We start from the raw sequence: 25,529 nt of genomic DNA, 5'->3' as shown, positions 1-25,529 counted from the left end.
CACCTTCCCGGTTGGAACCGGCTGATTCCCAGCATGCTTGCATACAGCAGGGGCTTAATAAATGTCAGCCATATACAGACGGCCCATCGTAGGCCTTCATTACTGTGTGCAGCCATACACAGGCGGCTCATCGTAAAGACACCAAAACACATTAAGTGCCACCGTGGCCTGCCGGTGCTTCAGATTGTTGTTTTGTTTTGTTTTTTTTGAGACAAATTTCTCTGTAGCTTTGGAGCCTGTCCTGAAACTCACTGACCAGACTGGCTTCGAACTCATAGAGATCCTCCTGCCTCTCCCTCCTGAGTGCTGGGATTAAAGGCGTGTGCCACGACCGCAGGGTGCTTCATAATTTTTAAAAAGTTTTGTTACATTTATTTGTTTTTTTTTTTTTATGATATGTAGGATGTGCAGGTACCACATCACAGGCAGAGGTGGCTGAGGTCAGAGGGCAGTTTACAGGAGAGGGTTCTCTCCTTCCACCCTGTGGGTCCCAGAACCGAACTCTGGTCCTTGAGGCTTGGCCACAAGCCACTTTATCCACTGAACCATTCACTGGTGCCTAATGTTTAGTGACCTCTTACACAGCAGGTGCTTAATCAGTGTTTGGTGTGTATGTTTAATAAATGTGCACCCCAGCACTCAGGGGGACCTCCGTGCGTTCCGGGCCAGCCTGGTCTGCAGAGTGAGTTCCTGCACAGCCAGGGCTACACTGTGAAGAGCCTGAGTTGAAAAACCAAACGAACAAACAAACAGTAATAATAATGAATATGGTCCACCCATATAGAGCAGGGGCTTAATAATGTCACCCATAGGGGGAAAATCGTCATACACACACACACTAGGTGCTTGATGAAATTTTGTCTCCTGTAGCAGGGACGCTTAGAAAACGTTTGTCACCCTTCCACACACAGCAAGTGCTTACTAAATGTCTTCCAAACACAGCGGGCGCCTAATCAGCGTGCGAACACCTGTAACTCCCCGCAGCGCCGAGCTAGGAGGGGAAACTGAGGCCGCCGCCGGCTGTGTGGTATCTGGTTGTTTAAATCATCAGGGACCCAAGCGGTGGGCGACCGCATCGGGTGTAGGGGAGGGATGGAGAAACGGGGTCTCCCGCAGGGGCTCGGGGTGGCTGTGATCCGCGACCCCGGTCAGTGGGTGTCACTGCCTGAGGCTGGAGGGAGAAGCGGGAGGGGGGGGTGAGGGGGGCAGGGTAGGGTCCGGGAACAGGCTGGGAGGGACGGGGCGGGAGGGAGAAGGAAGCGTGGGGGGGGAGGGTGTCGTCGGCTGTCTTGGGGGTCCCGGGAAGGGAAGGTCGGTGAGGGGGCAAAGACCCCACTTTCAGCACCCCGCGTCCCGGGGTCCCCTTGGAAAAGGTCGGGGCGAGAGGCCGCGGAGGGGCGGGACCTAGCCTGGGTGTCAATCACAGAGGTTAGGTCAAACCCTGAGCCAGACCATGAATCCTATGCCAGATCCCAGGCTGGACCCCTTCCCTGCGCTGAGCCTCAATCCCACCTGAGTGCCGCTCTCCCTCTGGCCCTTGATCCACGTGAGACCCAGACCCTGCCCAGTGCCTTGGCCCCTTCGCACGAACTCCCCAAGCCTCTAGGAGCCCTGATCCCAGGATGGACCCTGAGCCTGGCTAATCTCACACCCCACCGTGCCGACGCTCGCCCTGGGTGAGACCCGTTTCAAGCGGCAGCCACGCCTCTCACCCGGCCTCTTGCGGTGAGTTCAAGTCAGCCCTGAAGTGCTGTGCGCGGGAGGACTGAGCACAGCACCCTGCAGTGAGTGCTGACCAATCCCCCTGAGAGCCCAAGCTTGCAAACCCGTGTTCCCCACAGCAGCTGCCTTCACAGACAGCTCTGGGTGCCACGCAAAGATGCGGCCATGCTGTGTAGGTGCCATCTTCTTGTCCCTGTCCCGAACTCGCCCTGGAGACCGCGCTCTGGACCCCTGTGTGGAAGGCAATTCTCCGAGGTGCCCTTTGTCAATAGGCACAAAGCAGAGCAGAGTCTGGCCCCACTCCTGCGCCCGGATAAAGCCATGCTGTGTCCCAGAGTGGAGTACAATGCAGCTGTGTAACGGGGTGTGCGCCAGGGAGCTGCGAAGAGAACTCAGTCGGGAATGTGCCTCCGTGGGACCCGCATCCGGATCCCAGGACCCCCCGAGAACAAGCAAGCTGCAGCCCTAGTGCTCGGGAGCCAGAGAAGGGGGTTCAGTTCTATGTCCCCATCTATCACAGTGATGTAACCCGGGGTTGGGTGCCTTCCTCGGTCGCTCCCCACCCTCGTGAAGTGGGGTCTCTCGTTGAATCCGGGGCTGCCAGCTCCCACTGTCCCCAGCTCCCTGGTGCATGACAGGATTGCACCACGGTGCTGGCTCCTAGGAGGATTCTGGGGATTCGAATTCTGGTCTCCTCACTTCAGCACTTTACCCACTGAGCCATCCACCTGCCCCCACCCCCCCAGCCTCTGACCCAGATTTGAAGTTATCTGGGTTCGATGTCCCCTGACTTGCTCACGGAGGGGACGCTGGGGATGCCAAGGACAAGAAAGCTCCAATCCTCCTGCCTCGGCATTCCGGCCGCCGCTGCTGGGGACAGTATTTCTTTACTCCTCATTTCTCGCTTTTTGGTTGTTAATTACATTTATTTCTTTGTGTGGGTGGATGTGTCCCCACCATGCACGCCTGCAGGGCTGGGGGACAGCTCTGCGCCTCGGTCCCTATGTCCACCGAGCGGGTTTGGGGACCTGACTCCGGTTGTCAGACTTGGCCACAAGCGTCTTCTCCAGCTGAGGCATCTCGGACTCCAGTTTCCTCTTTCGTCAGAGGTCCTGGAGTGCGTTGAGTAGTGTCGTGGGCTGGGGTTTGGGGACGGAGGGCTCCTCACAGCTGCGGATAACGGTCTTTGGCTGGCGCCTACCTCAGTACACGAGTTGGTAGACAGCAAGCAGAACTTCCGCTCTTCCCCCACCCATCCCCGTACCCTAGGGTGAGGATCTTACGGGAGGATGTGGACAGGGACCCTGGGGAGTCACAGGCCCACAGACTGGCTCTCTCTAGTCTTGTCTGGTTTTTGACGCAGAGTCTTTTACTAGGTAGCCCTGGTGGTCCCGGAATTCGCAGACATCCTCCTGCCTCTGCTTCCCGAGTGCTAGGGTTAACGACCCGACTCCTGTCCTTTCCTTAATAACTAGAAGGAGGGCGAGGGAAGGAACTGCAGACGTTTGGGGCCTGGACTTGCGTGGGGAGCAGCGACACCGGGAGCCCTCGCCCCGCAGTTTCCCAAGCGTCCACCAGGGGGCGCCCTGTCCCCGCCACGACCGCGCCCCGCGGGACATCCCGTAAACTGAGGCTAGGAGCTGGTCACAGTAGGTTGATCTCGTCCAGGTACCGGGCCAGCACCGAATCCCGCACGTCCTTGAACACGCTGCGGACGCTGTGCGTATCCGTGGCGCAGGTGAAGTGTGCAAAGAGACGGCGCGCACGGGACCCCTTCCTGCCGCCATCGTGGGGCTCAGCGCAGCCTGCGTACACGCGCGCGTACATGTCCATGATGAAGCGCTTGGCGGCCTCTGCGTCACGCGGGGGACCTGCGGAGAGGAGTGGGGTCTGTTCGGCTCCTGTGTGTGGCCCAGACTGGCCCCAAACCCCCATGTGGCCCAGGCTGGTCCCGAACCTCCTATGTGACTCAGACTAGCCTAGAACCCCCTATGTGGCCCAGACTGATCCCGAACCTCCTATGTGACTCAGACTAGCCTAGAAACTCCTACGTGGCCCAGGCTGGCCTGAACTCCCTATGTGACCCAGGCTGACCCCGAATCCCCTATGTGGCCCAGGCTGGCCCCAACCCTCAGTGAGGCCCAGGCTGGCCTTCAGGTCACTCTGTAGCCTTGGCTGGCTTTGAACTCCTAACAGTCTTGCCTCCACCTTCCCAGTGCTGGGATGATGGGCAAGCAGCCTCAGGCCCGGTTTGTGCGCTGCTGGGGGCTGAACCTGTGACCCCTATGGGGCATCGGGGAGAGTCGGACCAGCTCTGCCAAAGATGGACAGGAGCCATCTTTGCCATCCCAGCCAATGAGAATGAGGAGTAACCTGTGAGAGACTTGAGGCAGGGCAAAGGTGGGGCAGGGCCTTCGGCACTCATGCTGGGAAAGTGTCCAGAGACCTGAGTCTGGGAAATGCAGAGGTCACATGGTGCAGGTGGGGGACGACTCCGGGTGCAAACAGCGTGGGTTCGAATCTGGCTTCCAGGGCAAAGGAGAGGGCTCTGGGGAGAAGACTGCTTGCTGCCAAGCATGAGGACCAGAGATCGAAGCCCAGCAATCAGGTAAGATGCAGAGTGTGACTGTGTGTCGCGCCGTGTATGTGGCCATGGGTACGGAGGCAGAAGGCGGCCTCCGCGGTAGCTCTTTTCTGAGACAAGGTTTCCCCGAACTTGGCGCTCACCTATTGACCTTGGCCTTCTGTCCCGAGAGACCCAGGGTCCTCCCATCTCTGTGCAGCACCTAGCTATTTATGTTGCTGGGAATTTGAACTCGCCCATAACCTACTGAGCCAGGGAACTGTCTCCAGGATCAGTTTTCAATGTTTTGTTTCCCCTGACAAACAGGGTTTCTCTGTGTACCCCTGGTTATCCTGGAGCTCGCTTTGCAGATAAAGCTGGCCTTGAACTCAGAGGTCCGCCTGCCTCTGCCTCCTGAGTGCTGGGTTTAATGGCGTGCGCCACCACTGCCCTGCTGGGGTCTTCCACTTGCTGGACAAGCACCCTGCCATCGAGCTACGTCCTAGGGCTATTTCAGTCTAAGCAAATAACTGAGAAAATTGTCACAGAAAGCAAAACCCAGAGAAATGCCAGCGGTGGATAGGTTTCAAGAATCTGTCTGTGGTATACGAACGAGACCGGTCCCAGCTGGGGAACCCTGCTGTGAGGATGAGGCTGTCCTTTGTTGGAGGAGGCGTGTCCTCGTTGAAGGGGGTGGGTCTTCCTTGGAGGAGGCGTGGCCGTTTTGTAGGAGGCTGGCCAAGTTGGAGAAGGTGTGTCACCGGTTTTGAGAGTTCAGAAGCCCCGCCCCTAGTCTCATTCACTCTGGACCTGCTGCCTGCAGATCGGGGTGTAAAGGTCTCAGTTTCCGCTCCAGCATCATGCCTGTCTGTTTCCTGGCATGATCGTGGACAAATGCTCCAAAAGTGTCAACAAGCCAGGGATACAATGCTTCCTTTATAAGAGTTGTCATGGTCATTGTGTCTCTTCACAGTGACTAAGACGTCTATGCTGAAAAGTCTTTCCGAAGCACCCGCGTTCTTCCGGACTCTCTCGGCCTGGGCAGATGAGGCTGGAGGGGCTGGTGAGGGGTCGGAACACTCAGCCTTGAGGACTATGACAGCCGGGCGGGGGGTGACAGAGCCAGTGGTCAAATCCTGGCCTCAGAGCTCACCGAAGTTGGAGTTGAGTGACCTTTGACCTGGGGTCAAGCATGGACGCAGCCTGGACCACGACTGAGAACCTTATCTGCTCCGCCCGATTCGGAGTGGGCGTTTCATGCTTGCCAATTTCAGCAGGCAGGGAACTCACTTCTGCTGGTATAGGGCCCTGGGTACAGGAAGCCACAGAACCTGACTCCCAGACAGCAGGAACCGCCTCCTCCTGCCCTCCACGGTTAGGGTTAGGTAGAGCAGCTTCCTCTCTTCTTGAACCTAGGTTTGCCCAATCCACTGTGACTTGACATAGATATCCCTGAGCCTTGATCAAGGTAGGCAGCCTCCCCTGGGCAAACATCTGGCCACCCAGAATCAGCCGAACACTGAAGGCGATAAGGGAGGATGGGGGGAAAGCTGACTCCCCAGTGTACACAGCCCAGGACTCCTTGGGGGCTCTCTGATCCCAGCCATGAGGCAGTGAACACAAATCTATAACATTAGTCTGGGAGGGGTGGTGCACACTCAGGAGGCAGAGGTGGGAATCAGAGGTACAGACCAGCCTGGTCTATAGAGGTGAAGGCCAGTCAGAGCTACACAGTGAAACCCTGTCTCAAAAAAGAAAGAGAGAAAGAAAACCAAATTCCTGACCTGAAGATCTTGAGTAAGGCGGATGCTTGGGTGGTTTCTCCCAACAAAGCAGGTCCTTCCAGCTCTCTCTAACTTCCCCACTCTCCAAACCCCCACCCCTTCCAGGAAGGGTCAGAGGGAGGGCAATCAGCCCTACTTCCCACCAGCTGCTGCTTTGGGCATGCCTTGCTAGGTAGAAGATGAGTTTCCGATATTGTTTACGTGTGTCATACATATCTGATTAATATGCATCCTAACGAAGACCTTGGTGACACATGCCTGTAGGCCCAGCACTCCAGAGGCAGAGGCAAGGGGAATCTCTGAATTCCAGGAGAGCCAGGGTTACAGAGAGAAACCTTGTCTCAGGAAACAAAAGAAAAGAAAAAAGAAAAATTACACAAATAAGAAACATATTGGATATTACTGAAAGAGGGTTGATGGACCCCATGAAAACTACAGCACAGGACAGAGGTGGGGATCAGCAGTCCAGCCATTGCCTAGAATCCCCAGTAAGGGGCTGGGGTGTGGTCAGGGTGGAGCCCCGCCTAGAATCCCCAGTGAGGGGCTGGGGGCGTGGTCAGGGTGGAGCCCCGCCTAGAATCCCCAGTGAGGGGCTGGGGGCGTGGTCAGGGTGGAGCCCCGCCTAGAATCCCCAGTGGGGCTGGGGAGTGGTGAGGGTGGAGCCCCGCCTAGAATCCCCAGTGAGGGGGCTGGGGGCGTGGTCATGGGTAGAGTCACTGACTACCATGTCCCCATCAGCATGAAAACAAATAGTTCTTTTTTTTTTTCTTGTTTTCCGAGACGAGACGCGGTTTCTCTGCGTAACTCTGGCTGTCCTGGAACTCATTCTATAGACCAGGCTGGCTGACACACAAGGATCCGCCTGCCTCTGCCTCCTGAGTGCTGGGATTAAGGGTGTGCGGCCCCCGTCATTCGTCTGCTAAGGGGTCACCTGACTCTCCATTCCACAGAGAGAGAAACTGAGGCTCATAAACTACCAGAAGCAGCTTAGCTGGTAACCCATGTCCCTTTTCTCTTTGAAACTTCTGATGACTCTGGATAAGGGCCCAGCCTTGAGTCTCCCCGCAGAGCTGCTTTGGGGAGGTGGAGGGTGTAGCATGTTCTAGGACAACTCACCCTGGAAGCTGGGGAAATATGTGGCCAGGTGTGAGGTGTGGATCTTCTCCTCCAGGATGTCTGTCTTGTTGAGGAAGAGGATGACTGAGGTGCTCTTGAACCAGGGCAGTTCTAGAATTGTGCTGAACAGTGCCAGGCTCTCCTTCATGCGGTTCTGTGGGGACAGAGGCAGGCGGTGGCCCCAGAAGGATGCCCTCGCCCACCAGGCAACGAAGACTTGGTGTCTCTGAGTGTAAAGGGCTGAACCTAAGTACCCTGTTACCTAACATTCTGAGTTGAGGGCACCCTTCCCAACATGACATCTGATTGGACCGCTAGCGTGAAAATACCTGAGAAGGACTTCTCGGGTGTGATTGGCCAAGGGGAAGAAGCCACAAGTCACCAGAGAGCCATTGAATTCAATGACAGGTGTCCTCACATAGGGGACTCTGTCTGAAAACGGAGGCACACAGGAGGCTGAGCTCCTGAGCCAAGGACACCAGACACTGAGAGGAACCTGGGTCTGGGAGCGTGGCAGCCCTTTCCACACCATGGTCTCATGCTCCCATCTCCCAGAACTAGATAAGAACTGGATGTCTGCATTTTAGGTCACCTGAGCTGTTCTGTTTGATCACAGTGGCCTCAAGACCTTAGTATATCCTGTGTGGCTGCTGAAGAAGCCAAGGCCCATTAATTCAGCATTAAGGAGGATGAGCTGGGAGGACTGGGAGTGAGAGCCAAGCCTGTGTGTGAAGGTGTGTGTGTGTGTGTGTGTGTGTGTGCGCGTGCGCGCACGTGTGTGTGTGTGTGTGTGTGTGTGTGTGAGAGAGAGAGAGAGAGAGAGAGAGAGAGAGAGAGAGAGAGAGAGACATGGGGGAAGCAGAGGGAGGGGTACATTGAGCCATCCTTGCAATGGAGACACTGAACCATTCTCCCAGAAGATGGTTTCCATGTCGAGCCACACAGGGCCCATCCATCAGCAGGACTGGGGTCCACGGTGACCCACAGAGGTTTTATCCCCTTGTGTGACTTAGGGTATAATGCCACCTGGCCACAGCTGCCCATCCTTGCATAGGTGTGGCAGTCGGTAAATCTGGCAGGGTCAGCAGAGGTTGGGAGACCTGTGTGTGCTGAGGTAGCTTTAGGGACCAGGTCCCACATGGACCAGAGCAAAAGGTGAAGGGTTAAGGGGCTCTTGCCCAGGCTTCCTGTAGGGCTTCCCGCCCAGATGGGGGGGGGCTGACCCCCAAAGGCACCATGCCTCACCTCCTGATCGTTCTCCTCCAAGCACTGGTCGTACTCGCTCAAGGAAGCCAGGTAGATGAGGGCTATGACGTTCTCAAAACAGTGGATCCATTTCTTACGCTCCGACTTCTGGCCACCAACATCCACGATGCTACAGAGAAACAAAGAAACCCCACTATTGAGAGGTCGTGTGACCTAGTCCCTGCTCACCAGCATCGTAGACTCAGCCTCACCAGAGTCACGAGAACGGTGTGGCCTGCTGTATGCCTGTCACACTGTGCTCATGAAGCTGAGGCAGGAGGATTGCTGTAAGTGTGAGGGTGGCCTACAGAGTGAGTCTAAGGCCAGCCTGAACTACAGAATGAGGTCCACCGCATATATATATGGAGAGAGAGAGAGAGAGAGAGAGTAGAAAGCTCAGGCTAGGGAGTCAGCCCCATGGCGAAACCGCTTGTTAGGCGAGCAATGGGTGTGATTTTGGATTTCCAGCGTGCATCTGTAATCACCAATGGGAAGAGAGGCTGAGAGAAGAGGATGCTGGGACTGGCTGGGTAGCTGAGCTTTAGGCTCCTCGGGAGACCCTGTCTGCCAAGGTAAGGTGAGAACGAGTGAGAAACCTGATCCCAACCTCTGGCCTCACACACACACGCATGTGCACACACACACACACACACACACAAATTGCAGAAAGTTCTTCCTTGGAATAGGCCTGCGTGTTCTCTATGACACAGGTACTTGGGGGCAGGAGGGACAGCTCAGCGGTTAGCACACTGGCTGTCCCTGCAGAGGACCCAGGTTTCCCAGCACCCACAGGGCAGTGGCAGCTCACAATTGGAGTCTGTGGTGCCCCCTTTCGGCCTCTGTGGGCACTGCACTCACGTGCAGAATTCCTGCTGGCCTCCACATGCACACATAATTAAAAATGTGATTATTCGGTACTAGGAATGTGTGAGACAGAAGAATCTTGAGTTGTGGGTCCAAGGGATGACACTGTCTGGACTCTGCCTTTAGCACAGGTGCCGGCCGAAGGCTGTGGCTCTGGTCACGCCTCCTCAGACTTGGTTTTCGCAGCAGAAGAATGGGCCACTGTATCCTCTGCTGATTCCCAGAATGGATGTGACTCCTCTGTAACTCAGGAGGGCACACCCTCTCTTATAAAACCACAACAGAAGCGGGGACCATCACCCCTTCCTGTGGCTTCTCAGAAACTGGGTCACTGATGTAGATCTGACTGTCGATGGCAGACATACTATGACACTAACAGAGTCCTCAGAGAAAGGAGGACACAGAGGGGGAAACTGAGGCAGGCTCAGCACTTGGAGTTGAGAGGGTTCCTTCATCTACAAATCTGAAATTTTAGTCACAGGTCTCAAAGACCCACAATCACCTTTCCAGAATAAGTAGTGTCCCTCAAAGGTGGCACACCTCAGCACTGAGGAGGCAGAGTAGAAGGAGCTCTGAGCTTGAGACTAGCCTAAAAATACAGAGAGGACCTGCCTCTAAACACACACACACACACACACACACACACACACACGAGAGAGAGAGAGAGACAGAGAGAGAGAGAGAGAGAGAAATACATACACATGTTCTCACAGACACACACACTCATACACATGCACATATGAATTCTCACACACAGAGACACGGACAAACACACAGACACACAACTGGGAACATGCAGACAGATAGCAACAGACTTCTGACATCACTTCTGTAAACTGCACCCAGGTCACTGGGAGCCACCAGATCATTTGTGAGTTTCTATGCCAGACTAAGAATGCTGGATCATCCCTCAAAGAAAGATCACAAGTTAGCTCTGGTTCCCATGTGTTGCCAAGTTGGGCATCAGCTCTCAGCAATCACAGAACTCCCACCCATGCACCCATCCACCCATCCATCCACCCACCCATCCACCCATGCACCCATTCATCCACCCACCCATCCATCCATCCACCCATCCATCCATCCACCCACCCATCCACCCATCCACCCACCCACCCACCCACCCACCCACCCATCCATTCACCCACCCATCCGTCCATCCGTCTGTCCGTCCATCCACCCATCTATCCATCCACCCACCCACCCATCCGTCCATCCATCCTCCCATCCATCTGTCCACCCACCCATCCATCCATCTATCCATCCATTCATCCCTCAAGGCGCCAGCTTCTTTGTTCCTCCCACACGAGGATCCCACCCCCAAAGCCAGGCCTCTGCTGGGTGCTAACCGCAACTTGGTTTTCTGCACAGAGAAGCAATACTCGTTGATGCCTGTGGTGGGCATGCGACTGCGCAACACGTCCTGCGCCGTAGGGATGTAGCTGTCCTCGGAGATGCGCTCCAGACGTGACAGGTAGCTGTGGAAATAGACCCATGAGACTGAGCCTTGCCACGGGCAGCTGACGCCAAGACGCAGCTGGGGCAGGAGACCCCTGAAAGCCCCAGCCGGTGTTTCCTCCATCAACACCTTGGATGTCACATGCTGCCTAAGGCTCCGGGAGGACACTGAGCCGACGGGGTCAGGCATCTGCGCTGGCCATTTCTTGGAAAGTTCAGAGTGCTGGGCGGAGTCAGACAGCTGCCACTCACCCTCTCTCTAATCTCTCCCCTCCGTGAACCCACCCACCCTGGTCCCTTCCCATTCTGGTTACACATCCTGAGAATCTACCCCAAGCCCGGGCACCCCCTCGCAGACCCCTTCCCTCCCTGGCCTGTCCCTTCCGCGACCACACCCCATGCCACGCTCCCGTGACCCCTCCCCCGCAGCTACACCTTCCACGGTCCCCCGCCCACAGGCCCCAGACTCACTACATCGCGGAGTCCAGCAGGTGGAATTCACGCCTGCGCTCGTAGCAGGCGCGGATGCCCGCATCGCGCCACAGATACTGCATGGCCACTGCGTATGGCTTCCCAAAAGTGGTCACTTTGTAGGGGTCCTGGGTCATCACCAGGTTGGCGTGCTGCTGTGGAGGGACAGGTGAGAGGTTCGGGCAGCCTGTGACAGCTGCAGGCCCCCAAACCCATAAAACATATTCCCTCTCCCCTTTTTCCACCTTCGTGCTGGTCTGACCCAGCCTCACGCCCAGCATCCCTTCGTCCACTGGCCCACACAAGGAGAGGCAGTAGTAATGAAGACCTTTCCGTTCTTCAGGGTCCCTATACCAGTGTCCCTCCCCAGAGCTCTGTTGCCTCACGCAGGGCTACTCCAAGGACTAGTCTGACCCAAGATGGGCCAGGGGAGTCAAAGGATAATAGGGTTCCTGTGAAATGAGACACTGTAATTGTCGCCATTTTAAACAGAGAAAAAAAAAAGCATGGGTCCCCCAGGATAGGCAGGCATCACCAGCCCCTTCCGCTGGGCCCTGCTGCCCCTTCTCAAGCCCCAGAAGCCTCCGTTCGCTGTCCCAGACACTGGCCTCGTTCACACTCCCACAATACACTCTACGCACTTGAGCCTGTGTTCACACTCACGGATTCACACGCAGGGGCTTGCATTTGCCTGCATGGTGCATGAGGACACCATGTCATGTCTATGACGTGTGAACAAGGCCCGAGGCCCTTTTTCTCCAGACTTCGCGGATCCTGCTGGGCAGAGGGACCCTGAAGGAAAGTCCCATGTGCCTCTGCAGGGCCCAAGCCCCCACCTTCCAGGGCGGGAGCGTGGAGGGTGAGGGGGTAAGGGGATCATCCTGGCTGGGCCTCTGAACTGTTTCTACCTGCCCTGGAGGGAAAGGGGTCACAAGCCCTCGCCTGAGTCCCCAGCCACTCCCTGGTACCTGGTGTATGCAACTCGGCCTTAGATGTGGCCAAGTTTAGAAGAGACTGGAGTCTAGGGGCTGAGGACTAAGGAGAGGGGCCCTATCCCTGCTGGATGAGGCTTTCTTGGGCCTGCTGGAGGGGGTACCCACACCCCTTTAACGCTTCCTGCTCTGTAAGGTGACCCAGGAAACTGTTCCCAAGTGAACTCTCACGCTGGGTGCCCCAGCCTTGGCACCTTAGGACCTTAGGATGGCGAGGGAGTTGTTCATGTTGCCACCTGGCGGTGTGTGGGGGATTTAACAGTCATAGTCGCGAGGCTGTCCCTGGACTGGGGAGCTTGTGGGTGACCCTGAGTGATGGTGAGAGATGCTCCCTTCCCCGAGGGCCTGTCAGAAAGGTTGTAGCTGCCTGTGAGCTGTACCCTGTATCCCCAGAATTCACATGGTGGAGCTGGGACCCCAGGACCCCAGCATGCCACGGAGAGGGAGCCCTGAAAGTGATGTCATCACAGCCAAAGAGTCCAGAGAGTTGACTCAGCACAAACATGACCTGAAATCCATTCCAGAGTCTGTGGAAGAAGCCAGGCCTGGCAGCCTGTGCTGGTGACCCCAGTGCCTCCAACTTCCAACAGGGTCTGTACATATACCCATTAAAAACAACGGAATCAAGCCGGGCAGTGGCGCACACCTTTAATCACAGCACTTGGGAGGCAGAGACGGGGGAGCTCTGTGAGTTCAAGGCCAACCTGGACTACAGAGCTGCCAAGGGTACAAAGAGAAACCATCTCAACACCCTCCTCCCATACACCCCCAAATTAAGGAAGTGGAGAGGAACCGAAGGACTCACTGAGGTCACCCTCTGGCTCGCACAAATGTCTGCACACACATATGACCACCCCACACACGGGTGCACAAATGTCTGCACACACATATGACCACCCCACACACGGGTGCACACTTTTTTTAAAAAAAAAATCAATAAAATTGGGGGTGTCGTTGACACATTGTGAAGCCACAATGTGCCCAGCCATTCTACACCAGCCAATAAATAGATCAGATTCAGGGCTGGGACTACAGCTTGGTGGTTGGTGGTTCATAACTAACTCCAGTCCAGGAAGTCAGTGCCCTCTTCTGGCCTCTGCAGGAACCACACTCACATGCACAGACCCATAATTAAAAATAGATTTTTAAAAATCAAAAAAAAAAAAAAAAAACAAACCAAAAAACCCCCAAACCAAAGAAATCAACTGCCTTAGTAAACTCATTTCGGCATCAAAGTGGACGTGACCAAACTGTTCTTTGGATGTTCCTGGGATACCAGACCAGGAAATGCTTTTCATCCGCCTCTAAAAATGCCCCACAGCCCTGGGTCTTTGTGCTCACCTTGCTGTCAGGCCTGCTGTAGGGGATCTGTAGCCGGTCCATGGCGTCGATCATGGCCTGCATGGAGACGAAGATGTTCTGGTAGACGAGTGGCCGGAAGGCCCTGCGGTCGTCCTCCGAGTAGCCAGCGCCATGGATGATGCGCATCTGCTTGATGAAGGTGCTTTTCCCGCTCTCCCCAGGTCCTGGGGACAATGAGCATGCTCAGAGGTAGGGGCCCACGGAGTCCGAGGCGCCCACACGCGCCCCTGTGGAGCCCACACAAGAGCCCACACGGAGTCCACTGTGCCCACACGGAGCCTGCAGCGTCCATACGGAGTCTCCAGCGCCCACACGGTGCTCATGCCACGGGAAGCTACTCAGTGTGGACCAGGGTCTTAGTTATTCCTAGTTACTCTTCAGACACAGGGCAAAGCCTCTGTGGTGGCAGGAGTGGAGGTGCCTGCCCACATCCCACCCAGTGATGCCCTCTATCTGTGGGGTCTTCACCCTCAGTTTACCCTCATCTACGCAACACACCCGCCCCCCAGGCACGGTCCGAGGCTAAACTAATCTGGATTGGTCCTTACACTTGGGGGTTGGCTTGTCTCCTAGGTGACTCCACACCAGTCAAACTGACCATCAGCATGAAGCAGAGTGTGTTCCTCTCCTAGCTGGGTTTCTACTGTGATAGACGCCATGACCAAAAAGCAAGCTGGGGTCCAGCAGAGGTGGCGCACACCTTCAATCCCAGCACTCGGGAGGCAGAGACAGGCGGACCTCTGTGAGTTCGAGGCCAGCCTGGTCTACGTATCATGTCATACCTCCCTATTCACAGCGTTGTTTGGGCTGAGTTCGGCACTGGATGGAACACAGTGACTCACTCAATCAGCTCAGGCGGGTCAGAACCCACAGCTGAGCATACTCCTGGCTACCAATAAAGTTTTATCAGAACCTGGCCTATGGATTCGCGTTTGTGCTGAAAGGGCAGAGATAAGAACCAGACTTCATAAACCGTCCTGCCAAGAGGGAGGAGTGGGGCAAGGGGGAGGCTTCCACCCTACCCAACCTCAGCCAGGTCCAGCTGCGGTGGAATCACTTAACTGTGTTTATAAGAGTCTGCTTTTGCTACATCCATTTCAGAAAGAGCAACATTTTAGAACAATTCTTTTCTGTTCAGTTAGTTTTGGTTTTTTATGGCAGGGTTTCTTTGTGTAGCTCTGACTGTCCTAAAATTTGCTCCATAGATCAGACTGGCCTTGAACTCATAGAAATCCACCTGCCTCTACCTCCGGAGTGCTGGGTCAAAGGCGTGTGCCTCCACTGTCTGGCTTAGGACAGTCCTTTCAGATTTATTTCTTTTATCTTTTGTGTATGGGTGTGCTCCCTGCATGTGTGTCTGTGTACCAAGAGTGCAAAGCCTGCACTATTCCAGAAGGGCATTAGGACCCCGGGAATTGGAGTTGCAGACAGTTGTGAGCCACCAAGTGAGAAGTGGATGCTGGGACTTGAACCTGGGTCTTCTGCAAGAGCAGTCAGTGCTGGTAACTGCTGAGTCATCTCTCCAGCACCGTGTGTGCGTGTGTGCGTGCGTGAGTGAGCACGTGCGTGTGAGCGACCAAGTGAGAGAGAAGGAGAGAGAGAGAGAGAGCAAGAGCGAGAGAATGGGCATGTGCACTCTGTGTAGCCAGGTCTAGTGATCACAATCCTCCTGCCTCACTCAGCTTTGCAAGTGCCGGGGTGATAGGCATGCAACACCAGGTCCAGAAGGAAGATAAACTTCAGTGAGTGAATAGAAAACACGTGGCCGAGCAAGCGGGGGTCAGGGCAGTCACAGATGAAGCCACGGCTCTCCTGATTGGTCCATAATGATTATATTAAAGTCTTCCCTTTGGGGTCTAGACACAGACCTCACCTCCCTGTTGTGAGCCTACGAGCATCCCCTGCCCTGAGGCGGTGCCCATCTTATCTACAAAAGGGTCCAAACCACTGGGGGAGTCGGAGCCAAGGGGTTGGCCCCAGGTTGTCACCGGTCCATCCCCTGGGGACATTGTCCACAGCATTTCCAAGGAAGGGAAGTGGGACCAACTGCAAGAGACTCCCCAGAATGAGGGTCCGGGGCTCACGCAGGAGGAAGTGGGAAAAGTTACAAGAACAGAAACAGGAACAGGCTGGCACCGCAAGCCCAGGGCTCACCTGCCCTGCATGTGGCCCTGGGTTCCATTCCCAACACCGCATAAACCTGGCACGGAGGTCACGCCAGTACTCATAGATGGGGGCAGGCGAGGAGAGCTCAGGACCACTTTCTGCTACGCAGTGAGTTTAAGCCCACCCTGAGTTACATGAGATACTGACTAAGAAAAAAGAAAGTGGGGTGGGGGGAGGCCAATGTGACTGAGTCTGTGTAGACCTGCTAAGGATAGGAGGCTCAGTGGAGGAGGAGGTAGCTAGTGCCTCTGTCTACAGATCTGAGGGTCATGTGGACGACTCGGGCTCCTCTCTGAGATTCAAGTTTCCCAAGGTGTTCAGTCTATTAGACAGATAAGTCAAGAAAATCTGTTATTAATGGTATTTTCAGGAAGACAGGCAATGCTGTGAGGGATGGAGAAAGTTGTGTTAGCTGCCTGAGATACAGTCTGGACACTGGAGGTGGGGTATCCCCCAGAACCTCCTGTGCCCTCGGCAAAGGTCCCACCCCTGACCACGCCCCCAGTCCCTCATTGGGGGATTCTGGGCGGGGCTCCACCCTGACCACACCCTCAGCCTCTCATTGGTGATTCTAGGTGAAAGTTACTCCTCCTAACCACGCCCCCAGCCCCATTTACTTTTCAGAGGGTCTCGTTAAATTCCTACACTAGCCTAGAACTCACAAACGTCGTTCAGCATTCCAAGAAGCCTGGCCCCCAAGCGTGTGCCAGGGGTTGCGCTGACCCCTGTGCTCTAAGGCGCCCATATCCCTGTGCTCGGCTAGAGCAGTGATGATAACATGCTCTCTGCTCCCTCTGTCAGTCTCTTGAGATCCCAGCCGAGAGACTTGTGTGTCTGCGCAGTCGTCACAGGTGACCAGCATTTACACCATTTCCAAGAAGATACAAAGAATCAGAGAGGTGACAGCATCCGTCTAGGCCTTGGACCAGGATCCCCAGGGCCCCGCTAGCACAACAGTCCGTGTGGTGTCAGCGTTCACCACTGATGCCTATGAGGTTTCCAGGGATGCCGGGGGCAGCGGGAGAGCAGAGGACAGGAGACATGACCTGTGACCTCCTAGTCACTCCTACATTCTCACATCCTGCATCTGTCTGAAGGGCAGAGAATAGTTAAAGGTCATACCCGCACACTTTATCGTAGTTCAGCGACCTGAGTTTTTTGGTTTTTGATTTGTGTGTGTGTGTTTTAAACAGGGTTTCCCTGTAGCTTTGGAGGCTGTCCTGGAACTTGCTCTGTAGACCAGGCTGGCCTCGAACTCACAGAGATCTGCCTGCCTGCGCCTCCCGAGCGCTGGAATTAAAGGTGTGCGCCACCATGGCCCATCTGACCTGATCTGAGTCTCTCTCTCTCTCTCTCTCTCTCTCTCTCGCTCTCGCTCTCGCTCTCGCTCTCGCTCTCTCTCCTGCATGTTAGCTGATGTGCTAACCGCTGAACCCCAGGGATATGACCACTCTTCCACAGGGACATATGGTGGCCGCCACTCCAGATATGGGCACAGGAGGAATGGTACTTTGAAGTCACCCTGGGCAATATGACAAATAAAAAAAAAAAAAAGAGCAGTTGGGGCAGGGAGCTGGGGAGACGGCTCAGAGGTTAGAGCACTGGCTGCCCCTGCAGAGGACCCAGGTTTGATCCCACCACCCACATGGCTACAACCCCGTAACTCCAGCTCCAGAATTTCTGACTCCGATTCCTGGCTCCTTCAGGTATTGACCACACATTGTGCAGACAGACATGCAGATAAACACCCAGACATTAGAAACAAAACAACAACAACAACAACAACAACACCACAAAAGTCCTCTTTTGGGAACCTATTTCCAACACTGTGTTGCCTTGCCCAACCTAAATACAAAGAGAGTAGCTTAGTCCTACCTCAACTGGATAAGCCATGCTTTGTTGACACCCATGGGAGGCCTGCCTCTTTCTGAAGAGAAACCGAGAAGTGGATTGGTGGGGGAGGGGAGAGACAGTGGGGAGGGAACCAGAGAAGAGGGAGAGAACAAGGAGGGGAAACTGTGATCAGGATGTAAAATAAATTAAAAAAAATAATTTAAAAAAAAGAAAGCAAAGTTGTGGTGCACGCTTTTAATCCCAGCACAAGGGAGGCAGAGGCAGGTGGATCTCTGTGAGTTCAAGTTCAGTCTGGTGTACAAAGTGAATTCCAGGACAGCCAGGGCTGTTACAGACAAGCCCCGTCTAGAAAAGAAAGAAAGGAAGAAAGAAAGAAAGAAAGAAAGAAAGAAAGAAAGAAAGAAAGAGAGAAAGAAAGAAAGAGAGAAAGAAAGAAAGAGAGAGAAAGAGAGAGAGAGAGAGAGAAAGAAGGAAAGAAAGAAAGAAAGAAAGAAAGAAAGAGAAAGAAAAAAAAACAGAAAAAGACTGAGGTGCTTTTCTCAGGACACCATGAACAAGACACATGCTACTGGCGTATTCTTTGTACAGTGACAAACTCTATGTTATGTGACTGAATTTTACCTCGATGAAAATAAATTTTGTTGGCCAGGCAGTGTTGGCTCAGACCTTTAACCCCAGCAGAGGCAGACGAACCTCTGTGAGTTCGAGGCCAGCCTGGGCTACAGAGTGAGTTCCAGGACAGGCTCCAAAGCTGCAGAGAAAGCCTGCCTCGAAGAACCAAAAACAAACAAAAACAAACAAACAAACAAAACCAAATCAATTAAAACAATAGAGCAGGGCCAGCTATGTGGGACACGCCCGTACGCCTAGCAGTCTGGGAGTTAGGTTCAAATATAGGGGGGTCTGTTTTAGTTGCTGGTCAGCCAGAGCTACCCAGTGGCCACAATAATCGCAATAGTAGGACCGGGTGCTTTTCTCGGTGAATCGTTTGTTGCTCAGTCTTGAGGATCTAAAACTGAAGTCCCAATGCTGGGGAGGCAGAGATGGGGTGGGGTGGGGTGGGGGCGGGATCCTGAGACTGTTGACTGGCACCTAGGGAACCCATGAGCCTCCGGGTCAGTGAAGACCGAAGTAGACTGTGGCCTCCACGCACAGGACAGAAACACCCATGAGTCCCCCACACCAGGACTCAGGAGCGGCCTGTGACATTGTCACTGTTGAAGCACTGAGTACACGGAGGCAGGTGCAGTTCTGGGGTACGAATGTGGTCGCTCATCTCTTTCCAGAGACCTCCATAGTGGGTTGTGGCTGTGGCAAAGCTCTCTCCTCCTGGCCAGACTACTCAACCCAGATAGGAAGTATCTGCGCCCTTCTGGAGTTGGCAGGAGGAAGTGGAACTAGGCTGGGGACAACAATGTGCGGGTAGTCGGGCCAAATGTAGGTGGCCGGAGGACCCAGCATCAACTCACACCCTAGGAAACGGGGCTCCTGGGGACACAGCTACCACATCTGGGTATGGCTCAGGTAAGCTGCAGACCCCAGATAAACATGGACACCTCCCCATGCCTGTCTCCTTACTCGTCATTTGTGATCGAGGTTCTTCAGTCCTTGACAGAAGCTCACGAGGTCCCCAAGACTGAGACCGTAGGCTGTGTGGTTTCAGGTAAGTTGCTTCACTTCTCTGAACTTGCTCGGCGAAGGTGACTTTCTTGCCTTAATTCTGACTTTTTGTTTTTGGTCACATGCTAGCTGCCTCATTCTTGGCACAGACATACCCCTCTCCACCCCTAGCCAGCTTCCTCAAAACCCCTGGCCGCTCCAGGAAAGCAATCATATGTTTTTGGCTTCAATTCCTGTTTTCAAACAGGACTGAGAAGCAACCACCAAGTAGATGGGATGAAGAAGGTCTGCAGCACAGATCTATGGAACTATGTCACAGATCACCAGGCTGACCCGCCACCGGGAGCAGGAAGCCAGGGGATGCAAAGAGCTGAACAAAGGTTGCAGTGTGTCCTTAACAGACTGTCAGGGCAGTCTGCTGCACGCCTTTAATCGCAGCACTTGGGAGGCAGAGGGAGGCGGATCTCTGTGAGTTCGAGGCCAGCCTGGTCTACAAGAGCTAGTTCCAGGACAGGCTCCAAAGCCACAGAGAAACCCTGTCTCAGAAAGTAAAAAATAAAATAAAATAAACCAAACAACAACAAATAAACAAACAAAAAAATCAGACTGTCAGGGAAAGGATGGGGAGGACTAGGGGGATTCTATCTTGAAGATGGACTCACCTACCCACCCACCCATCCACCCACCCATCCATCCACCCACCCACCCACCCACTCACCCATCCATCCTTCACTGTGTTTACTGAACTCTCCTGTATGTGGTCTCATTGTGCTGTGCACTGGGAATGCAGGAGTGAAGAAGACAGACTCAGTCCCCACCCTGTTGTCTACTATGTGGTTAGAGACACAATCAGGTAAGCAAGTAGAGGACTTTGAATACATATCTGGATGATAAGAACAAAGGAGAGTGGCTGGGCTGTCTAAGAAGCCTGTTGTCCCAAGAGTCAAGCCTTTGGTTCAGACTCTCGTGGAGCAGAGAACCTGGCCACACAATGTCCAGGGTCCAGAGGCTGAGAGCTCACATGAAGCTCATGCAAAGGCCCCATGGTGGAGCCAGTGATGCTGAGACAGCCCAGAAATACTGCTGAAGTGACAAGCCACGGGCTTGATGGATCAAGGGAGAACAAGAAAGAGAAGCGACCAATACGAAGCAGATTCAGTCAACAATGCAAACTCAGGAAGAACGAATCAGGCAATGTGGTGTTCTTAAATGTTCTCCATTTCCCTTTCCAGTACTGGAGGAAAGGATCCAAGTGCTCCCCCAAAAAACGCACCCCAGTCCTCACTGGGAATTCTAGGCGGGGCTCCACCCTGACCAGGCCCCCAGCCCCTCACTGAGGATTCTGGGCGGGGCTCCACCCTGACCACGCCCCCAGCCCCTCACTGAGGATTCTGGGCGGGGCTCCACCCTGACCACGCCCCCAGCCCCTCAACGGAGATTCTAGGTGGGCCTCCACCCCTGAGCAGTGCAATACAGAATACATTCCTACGATGTTTCAGGCACATAATGGGAAGAGTTGTCTCATGGAATGTGGAAATCAGGGGTCTATTTGGGGGAGTCTCTTTTCTCCTTCTGTCTGTGTAATCCAGACTTTGAACACGGATTTCACCAAGCCCCTCTCCCTTCTGAGCCCTCTCACCTTCCTCGAGAAACCACATCTTTTATTCAGAGCCTTCTGGGCTCAGATGGATTCTTAGCAAAGTGACCGAACATTTAAAGATGTGACAGGGTGTCAGGATGACCAAGTGGTGTAAGCCAAGAGCCAAAGGTCATTCTCCGTGTGGAGCCAGGAAGCAAAGCCTGGGTGGAACCTGACGAGGGAGAGCCACAGGGGCTCCTGTTTGAGGGTGAAGCTGGCTGTAGTGTGGCTTTATGACGTACCAGAATTAAAGAAGGAGAATTCCCTTTTAGAAACAGGAACTCAATGGCACTTATTGAGAACAGACCGTTTCATCTGCTATGGACATTGTCTTGTTCCTCACTGAAGATGTCATTCTTTGCTGATATTATTATTATTATTATTACTATTATTACTATTATTACTATTATTATTATTATTATTAAGACTGTGTCTCATTATTTAGCTCCGGGTGGCTTTGAACTCATGGCTGTCTTGGTGTTTCAGTCAACCAAGTGCCAGGATCACAGTTGTGTACCGCCATGTCTGGCTTTTTATTTTTCAAAACAGGGTGTCATGTAACCCAGGCTAGCCTCAAACTCCTCTATCGCTCTCCCGGTCCTCTTGCCCCCACCTCGAGAGCTGGGCAGCAGATGGTGCATGTCCCAACAGCTGGCTCATGTGGCCCTGGGATGGAAACCAGGGTCTCCCCAAGGCTCCGGGACTGTGCTGTGGGCTGAGCCCCAGGCCCTGCTCCGCCCCTCCCTGTTTTTTGAGACTCTGTCTCACTAGGCCCAGGCTGACCCCCTAATTCACAATCCTCCTGCCTTAGCATCCCGAGTACTAGGGTGATAGGCCCAAAGCCCATTGGACAGTTCAGAAGCTGGGGTTGGTGAATGAATGAATGATCCACCCCGTCAGTCCACCGATACTCATCAGCCCAGAATCAAGCCCTCGGTGGCCATAACCTGTTGATGGGTGCCTTGGAGCCCTGGCTCAGGCAGCCCGAGAAAGAGCTGGCCCCTCCCTAGGCCAGGCTGGCCTGCCGCTCACCTTCATTCCCTTCCTTTGATACACGCGGGAGCAGTGCCTGCCTGGGCCACCTCCCCACAACCCAGTGCCGCTCAGCTTTGACGCCTTGCTCTTCCCATCCAGAAAACGGGTCTGCTAGAGGGCTAGCGAGCGAGTGAGCCTCCCCTTACAGGCATCCCCTGTGCCTCCCACACTCACCCAGCAGCAGGAGTTTCAGTTCCCCGCGTTCCTGTTTTTTCTGTTCCAACAAAATCTTGTTGATCTCTTGGTCGATTCTGGCAGCCGTCTTCTCCTCGTCAGTCAGACACCAGGGACAGCAGCCCCAGGTCAGGGACCGGGCCATGGCGAACGACTCACCAGCCACCAGGTGACATTGCCCCTCGGGGCCCACACAGCCGCAGAGGGTGGAGTGGATGTGGGAGTCACTTCAGGGACCCCCGATGTCTTTGCCTAGGGCTCGTGGGAGCCCAGGCAAGGCCTGCGAGAGGCCTGGGTGCAGGGAGCAGGGCGGGGACCTGAGTGCCGGCTCCCGCCCCCTCCAACCTGCCCAGACCTGGCCCTGCCCGCCCGACAGGTCGGTGGCAGAAGCTCTGGCGGATGCGGAGGGAGGGGTGGCCGCCGCCCGCAGAGCCCAGGCCTCCTTCCTCCTTCCCAAGGAGGGTGGCCTCGCTCCCCCCACATCCCCTCCTCCGCCCCGGGCCTCTGACGCTGCTGGCCCCAGCCGGCCCCCTTCTCTGGGCCCAAGTAGGAAGCGACCAGAGGGCACAGCTATTGCTCAGGGCTGATTTCAGAACCTGAGGCTGAGGGAAGTTTTGTGCTTCTGTGTCTGCCTGGGCTGCAGCTCCCTTCCCTCAGCACATACACACCATTTTTATAGTTAAAGAAACTGAGGCACAGAGTGAAGGCAAGGCTTGTCCCGGAAGAGAAGGAGAGACAGAATAGCTCATGCCTGGCCCCTTGGGTCCTGGGGAGATGACTGAGTGAGAGAGGGGCTGACGTTCGCATCTATGGAGCACCTACTGTATACCAGAAAGACTTTCATTTTGCTCCATATGGGACAAAACAGAACATTTTTGTAAACTTGGGGGTGACGGCAAGATGTTTCAGGGGGTGAGGGAGCCTGCACTGGGGCTCAGACCATGGGAGGGGAGAACAGATTCTGCAGGTTGCTCTTTGACCTCCTCCTAAAACCAAAACCAAACAAAATAATAAAACTCTCGGGGTGACACAGACATGACAAATTCTAAGACCAAAGTAAAGTGGAGAGAGAGGTTGAAAGGCCGGGGGTGGGGGGTGGCTTTAAGCACGGTTTCAGGAGAGGATCACGGTGACAGAGTTGAGTCCCTGGACCCCAGACTTCTGGGACTAAAATTTCTAGACCATTCTGCTTCGGATGTCCTGATACACACCCCATCAGAGCAGCCATGGCGCTCCTTGAGTTGCCTCTATTGAAACATTGGTGATGTTCAGAGAGGTCTGTGACACCCCCAGAACACACAGGAACACCCCAGGTCTGCGGCAGGCGGTTGACAAGCCCACGCCTGCCCCACGCTGGCTGACTTTCGGTTGACTGTTGAGTCAAACTGTGGCAGCTGGGGAGCTTGATAGGGGCTGGGCTGGGTCACCAAGGCCAGTGAGAGCTGTCCTGCCCACTGATGGCTGGGACTTGCTCTGGGGGTGGGGGTGGGGTGGGGTGGGGTAACGTGGCGGGGGGGGGGTGTCAGAAAGAGCCTGGTCTTGCAGAAACCGGAGAGACAGTGCCCTGCCTGGCTCTTTGGGGATTAGACACCAGGTCCTCGGGACACTCCAGTACCCTCTGTGGAGGTTCCTGCAGGTGGATCCCGGGCCAGCCTGTGCTACACAGCAAGAGCCTGTCTCAGACTTTTGTGGGATCAACTCCCTGACAAACTCAAGTTAGTCACTTCCCTTACCTCTGCAGAAACGCTGTAGCTATCAACAGGGGCGTTTCCTTCATTTCTTTGTGAAGTAATAGGCTTTTTTCTCAAATTTTAAAATTACATTTGTTTATTTGCTGTGTGTGTTTTTATATGCCAGGATACAGGTGTGGAGGTCCCAGGACACCTTGTGAGGGTCACTTCTGTCCTTCCAGCACCCGGTTCCAAGGATCAGACTCAGGTGGTCAGACTTGGCCACAAGCTCCATTACCCTACCTCTGAGCTACCTCGCAGTCTGACATTTTTCCTTAAAAATATAAATAAGTAAATAAAAAATAATAATAAAGGGCCTGGTAGGTGCACGTCTTTAATCCCAGCACTCGGGAGGCAGAGGCAGGTGGATCTCTGTGAGTTCGAGGCCAGCCTGGTCTACAGAGCGAGTTCCAGGACAGCCAGAGTACACAGAGAAACCCTGTCTGGAGAAAGAAAGTTGCTCACAAGTCTCTTTGGTGTGCGTGGACACTTCGCCGGCATGCGCACCTGTAACTTCAGAGATCAGAAGAGGGCATTGGGTCCTCTGGAATTCGGAAGTCACAGGTGTGGGTACTGGGATTGAAACCCAGTTCTCTGGGAGAGCAGTCTGTGCTCAGGGCCGCTCCCTCCACCCTCGACCGACCGCATGACTGGTGCTGAGCAGACGTCCTATCCTGACGTTCCTCCCTGTGTCCCTGAATGGCATCCGGCAGGCCGTACAGCTGCACTCGAACTCGGGAAGGTCCTCCTTGCCTGCCGCCTGGTTGCGGACATCGTCTGGCGACATCTGCTGGACGCTTGAGGAATTCCAGGCACCTGTACGGCCGACATGGACAAGCAAGCATGCTTTCACCTCCGCGGCCACCTCGTCCAATCTCACCTCCATCCGGTCCCCACCTGGCCCCGACAGCCATGCCCATGCCCCCCGCAGCAGTCACCCGAGTCCCACAGGCCTGCCCGCCCAGGCCTCTCTCCTCCCTCTGCTCCAGCCACACAGGCCTCCATACTCCAGTATGCTAAACTCCACACTGTCCTCGGGCCTTTGCACGGCCATATCCCCCGCCCCGGGGTCTTTGCACGCTGTGTCCCCAGCCCCGGGACCTTTGCATGGGCCCCATCTTCACTGGGACCACTTTTCTCTAATAACAACATGGTTCTTTTGCCTCCTGGGACCCACTCATGTACCACAACGTCCTGACTTCTCCGTGGCTGTGATAAACAGTGTGACCAAAAGCAATTTATGGGTGAACGTTTATTTCATTTGACTTATGGTTCCAGAGGGTTCCAGTCCATCATGGTGGTGGGGGATGACAGGACAGCAGGTGGCTAGGGCCAGAAGCTGGCTGGTCACATTCATCACACACTAGGAGAACACAGAGGGCAAGCCCCCTCACTTCCCAGGCCGCACCTTCTAAAGGCCATACTCTCTCTGAATAGCCCTGGGCAGGTACCTGAGCTCATAGGGGCCTTTCTCAGTCAAACCACTACAGCTACCTTCCCAGAAAAATCTTTCCTGGGGCCAGCAAGAGTTTAGTCGAACAGGGCAGTGGTGGCGCACACCTTTAATCCCAGCACTCGGGAGGCAGAGGCAAGCGGATCTCTGTGAGTTTGAGGCCAGTCTGGTCTGCAGAGTGAGTTCCAGGACAGGCTCCAAAGCTAATGGGAAACCCTGTTTCAAAAAACAAACAAACAAATAAATGAAAAGTTCAGCCAACAAAGGAGATTGCCACTAAA

General features: G+C 54.6%; 1 protein-coding gene and 1 long non-coding RNA gene across 4 annotated transcripts; one reads left to right on the top strand and one right to left on the bottom strand.

The window, feature by feature from the left end:
* Positions 1-2,627: 2,627 nt before the first annotated feature.
* On the bottom strand, positions 2,628-22,210 carry Gna15 (G protein subunit alpha 15). Of its 3 annotated transcripts, none has more exons than XM_048428602.3 (7): positions 22,066-22,210; positions 13,557-13,741; positions 11,224-11,378; positions 10,644-10,772; positions 8,431-8,560; positions 7,186-7,339; positions 2,628-3,593 (listed from the first exon to the last, which is right to left on the bottom strand). In XM_048428602.3, the coding sequence occupies exons 1-7, from the start codon at positions 22,208-22,210 to the stop codon at positions 3,367-3,369; spliced, it is 1,125 nt and encodes a 374-aa protein (XP_048284559.1). In that variant the 3' UTR covers positions 2,628-3,366. The 3 variants fall into 3 exon arrangements, with proteins under 3 accessions (XP_048284559.1, XP_048284560.1, XP_048284561.1); XM_048428603.3 differs by having other exon boundaries at positions 11,224-11,375; XM_048428604.3 differs by lacking the exon at positions 22,066-22,210 and adding an exon at positions 19,176-19,318.
* LOC148121250 (uncharacterized) lies at positions 22,095-24,111 on the top strand. The gene is made up of 2 exons (XR_015738624.1): positions 22,095-22,234; positions 23,923-24,111. It is a non-coding gene; the product is annotated as an uncharacterized LOC148121250 (long non-coding RNA).
* Positions 24,112-25,529: the final 1,418 nt, after the last annotated feature.

Source organism: Myodes glareolus, chromosome 8 (genome assembly GCF_982192425.1).
Source record: "Myodes glareolus chromosome 8, mMyoGla1.1, whole genome shotgun sequence".
NCBI lineage: Eukaryota > Metazoa > Chordata > Mammalia > Rodentia > Cricetidae > Myodes > Myodes glareolus.
Note: the sequence above shows the minus strand (reverse complement) of the source record. Positions and strands in the feature narration are given on the sequence as shown.

Bases quoted from the DNA above. Each gene is read 5' to 3' on its own strand.
- Gna15 (XM_048428602.3), bottom strand. From the start codon at position 22,210: ATGGCCCGGTCCCTGACCTGGGGCTGCTGTCCCTGGTGTCTGACTGAC. The intron at 13,742-22,065 runs GTGAGTGTGGGA...CATTGTCCCCAG, and splicing joins ACTGAAACTCCTGCTGCTGG to GACCTGGGGAGAGCGGGAAA. The intron at 7,340-8,430 runs GTGAGGCATGGT...CTGTCCCCACAG, and splicing joins TGGAGGAGAACGATCAGGAG to AACCGCATGAAGGAGAGCCT.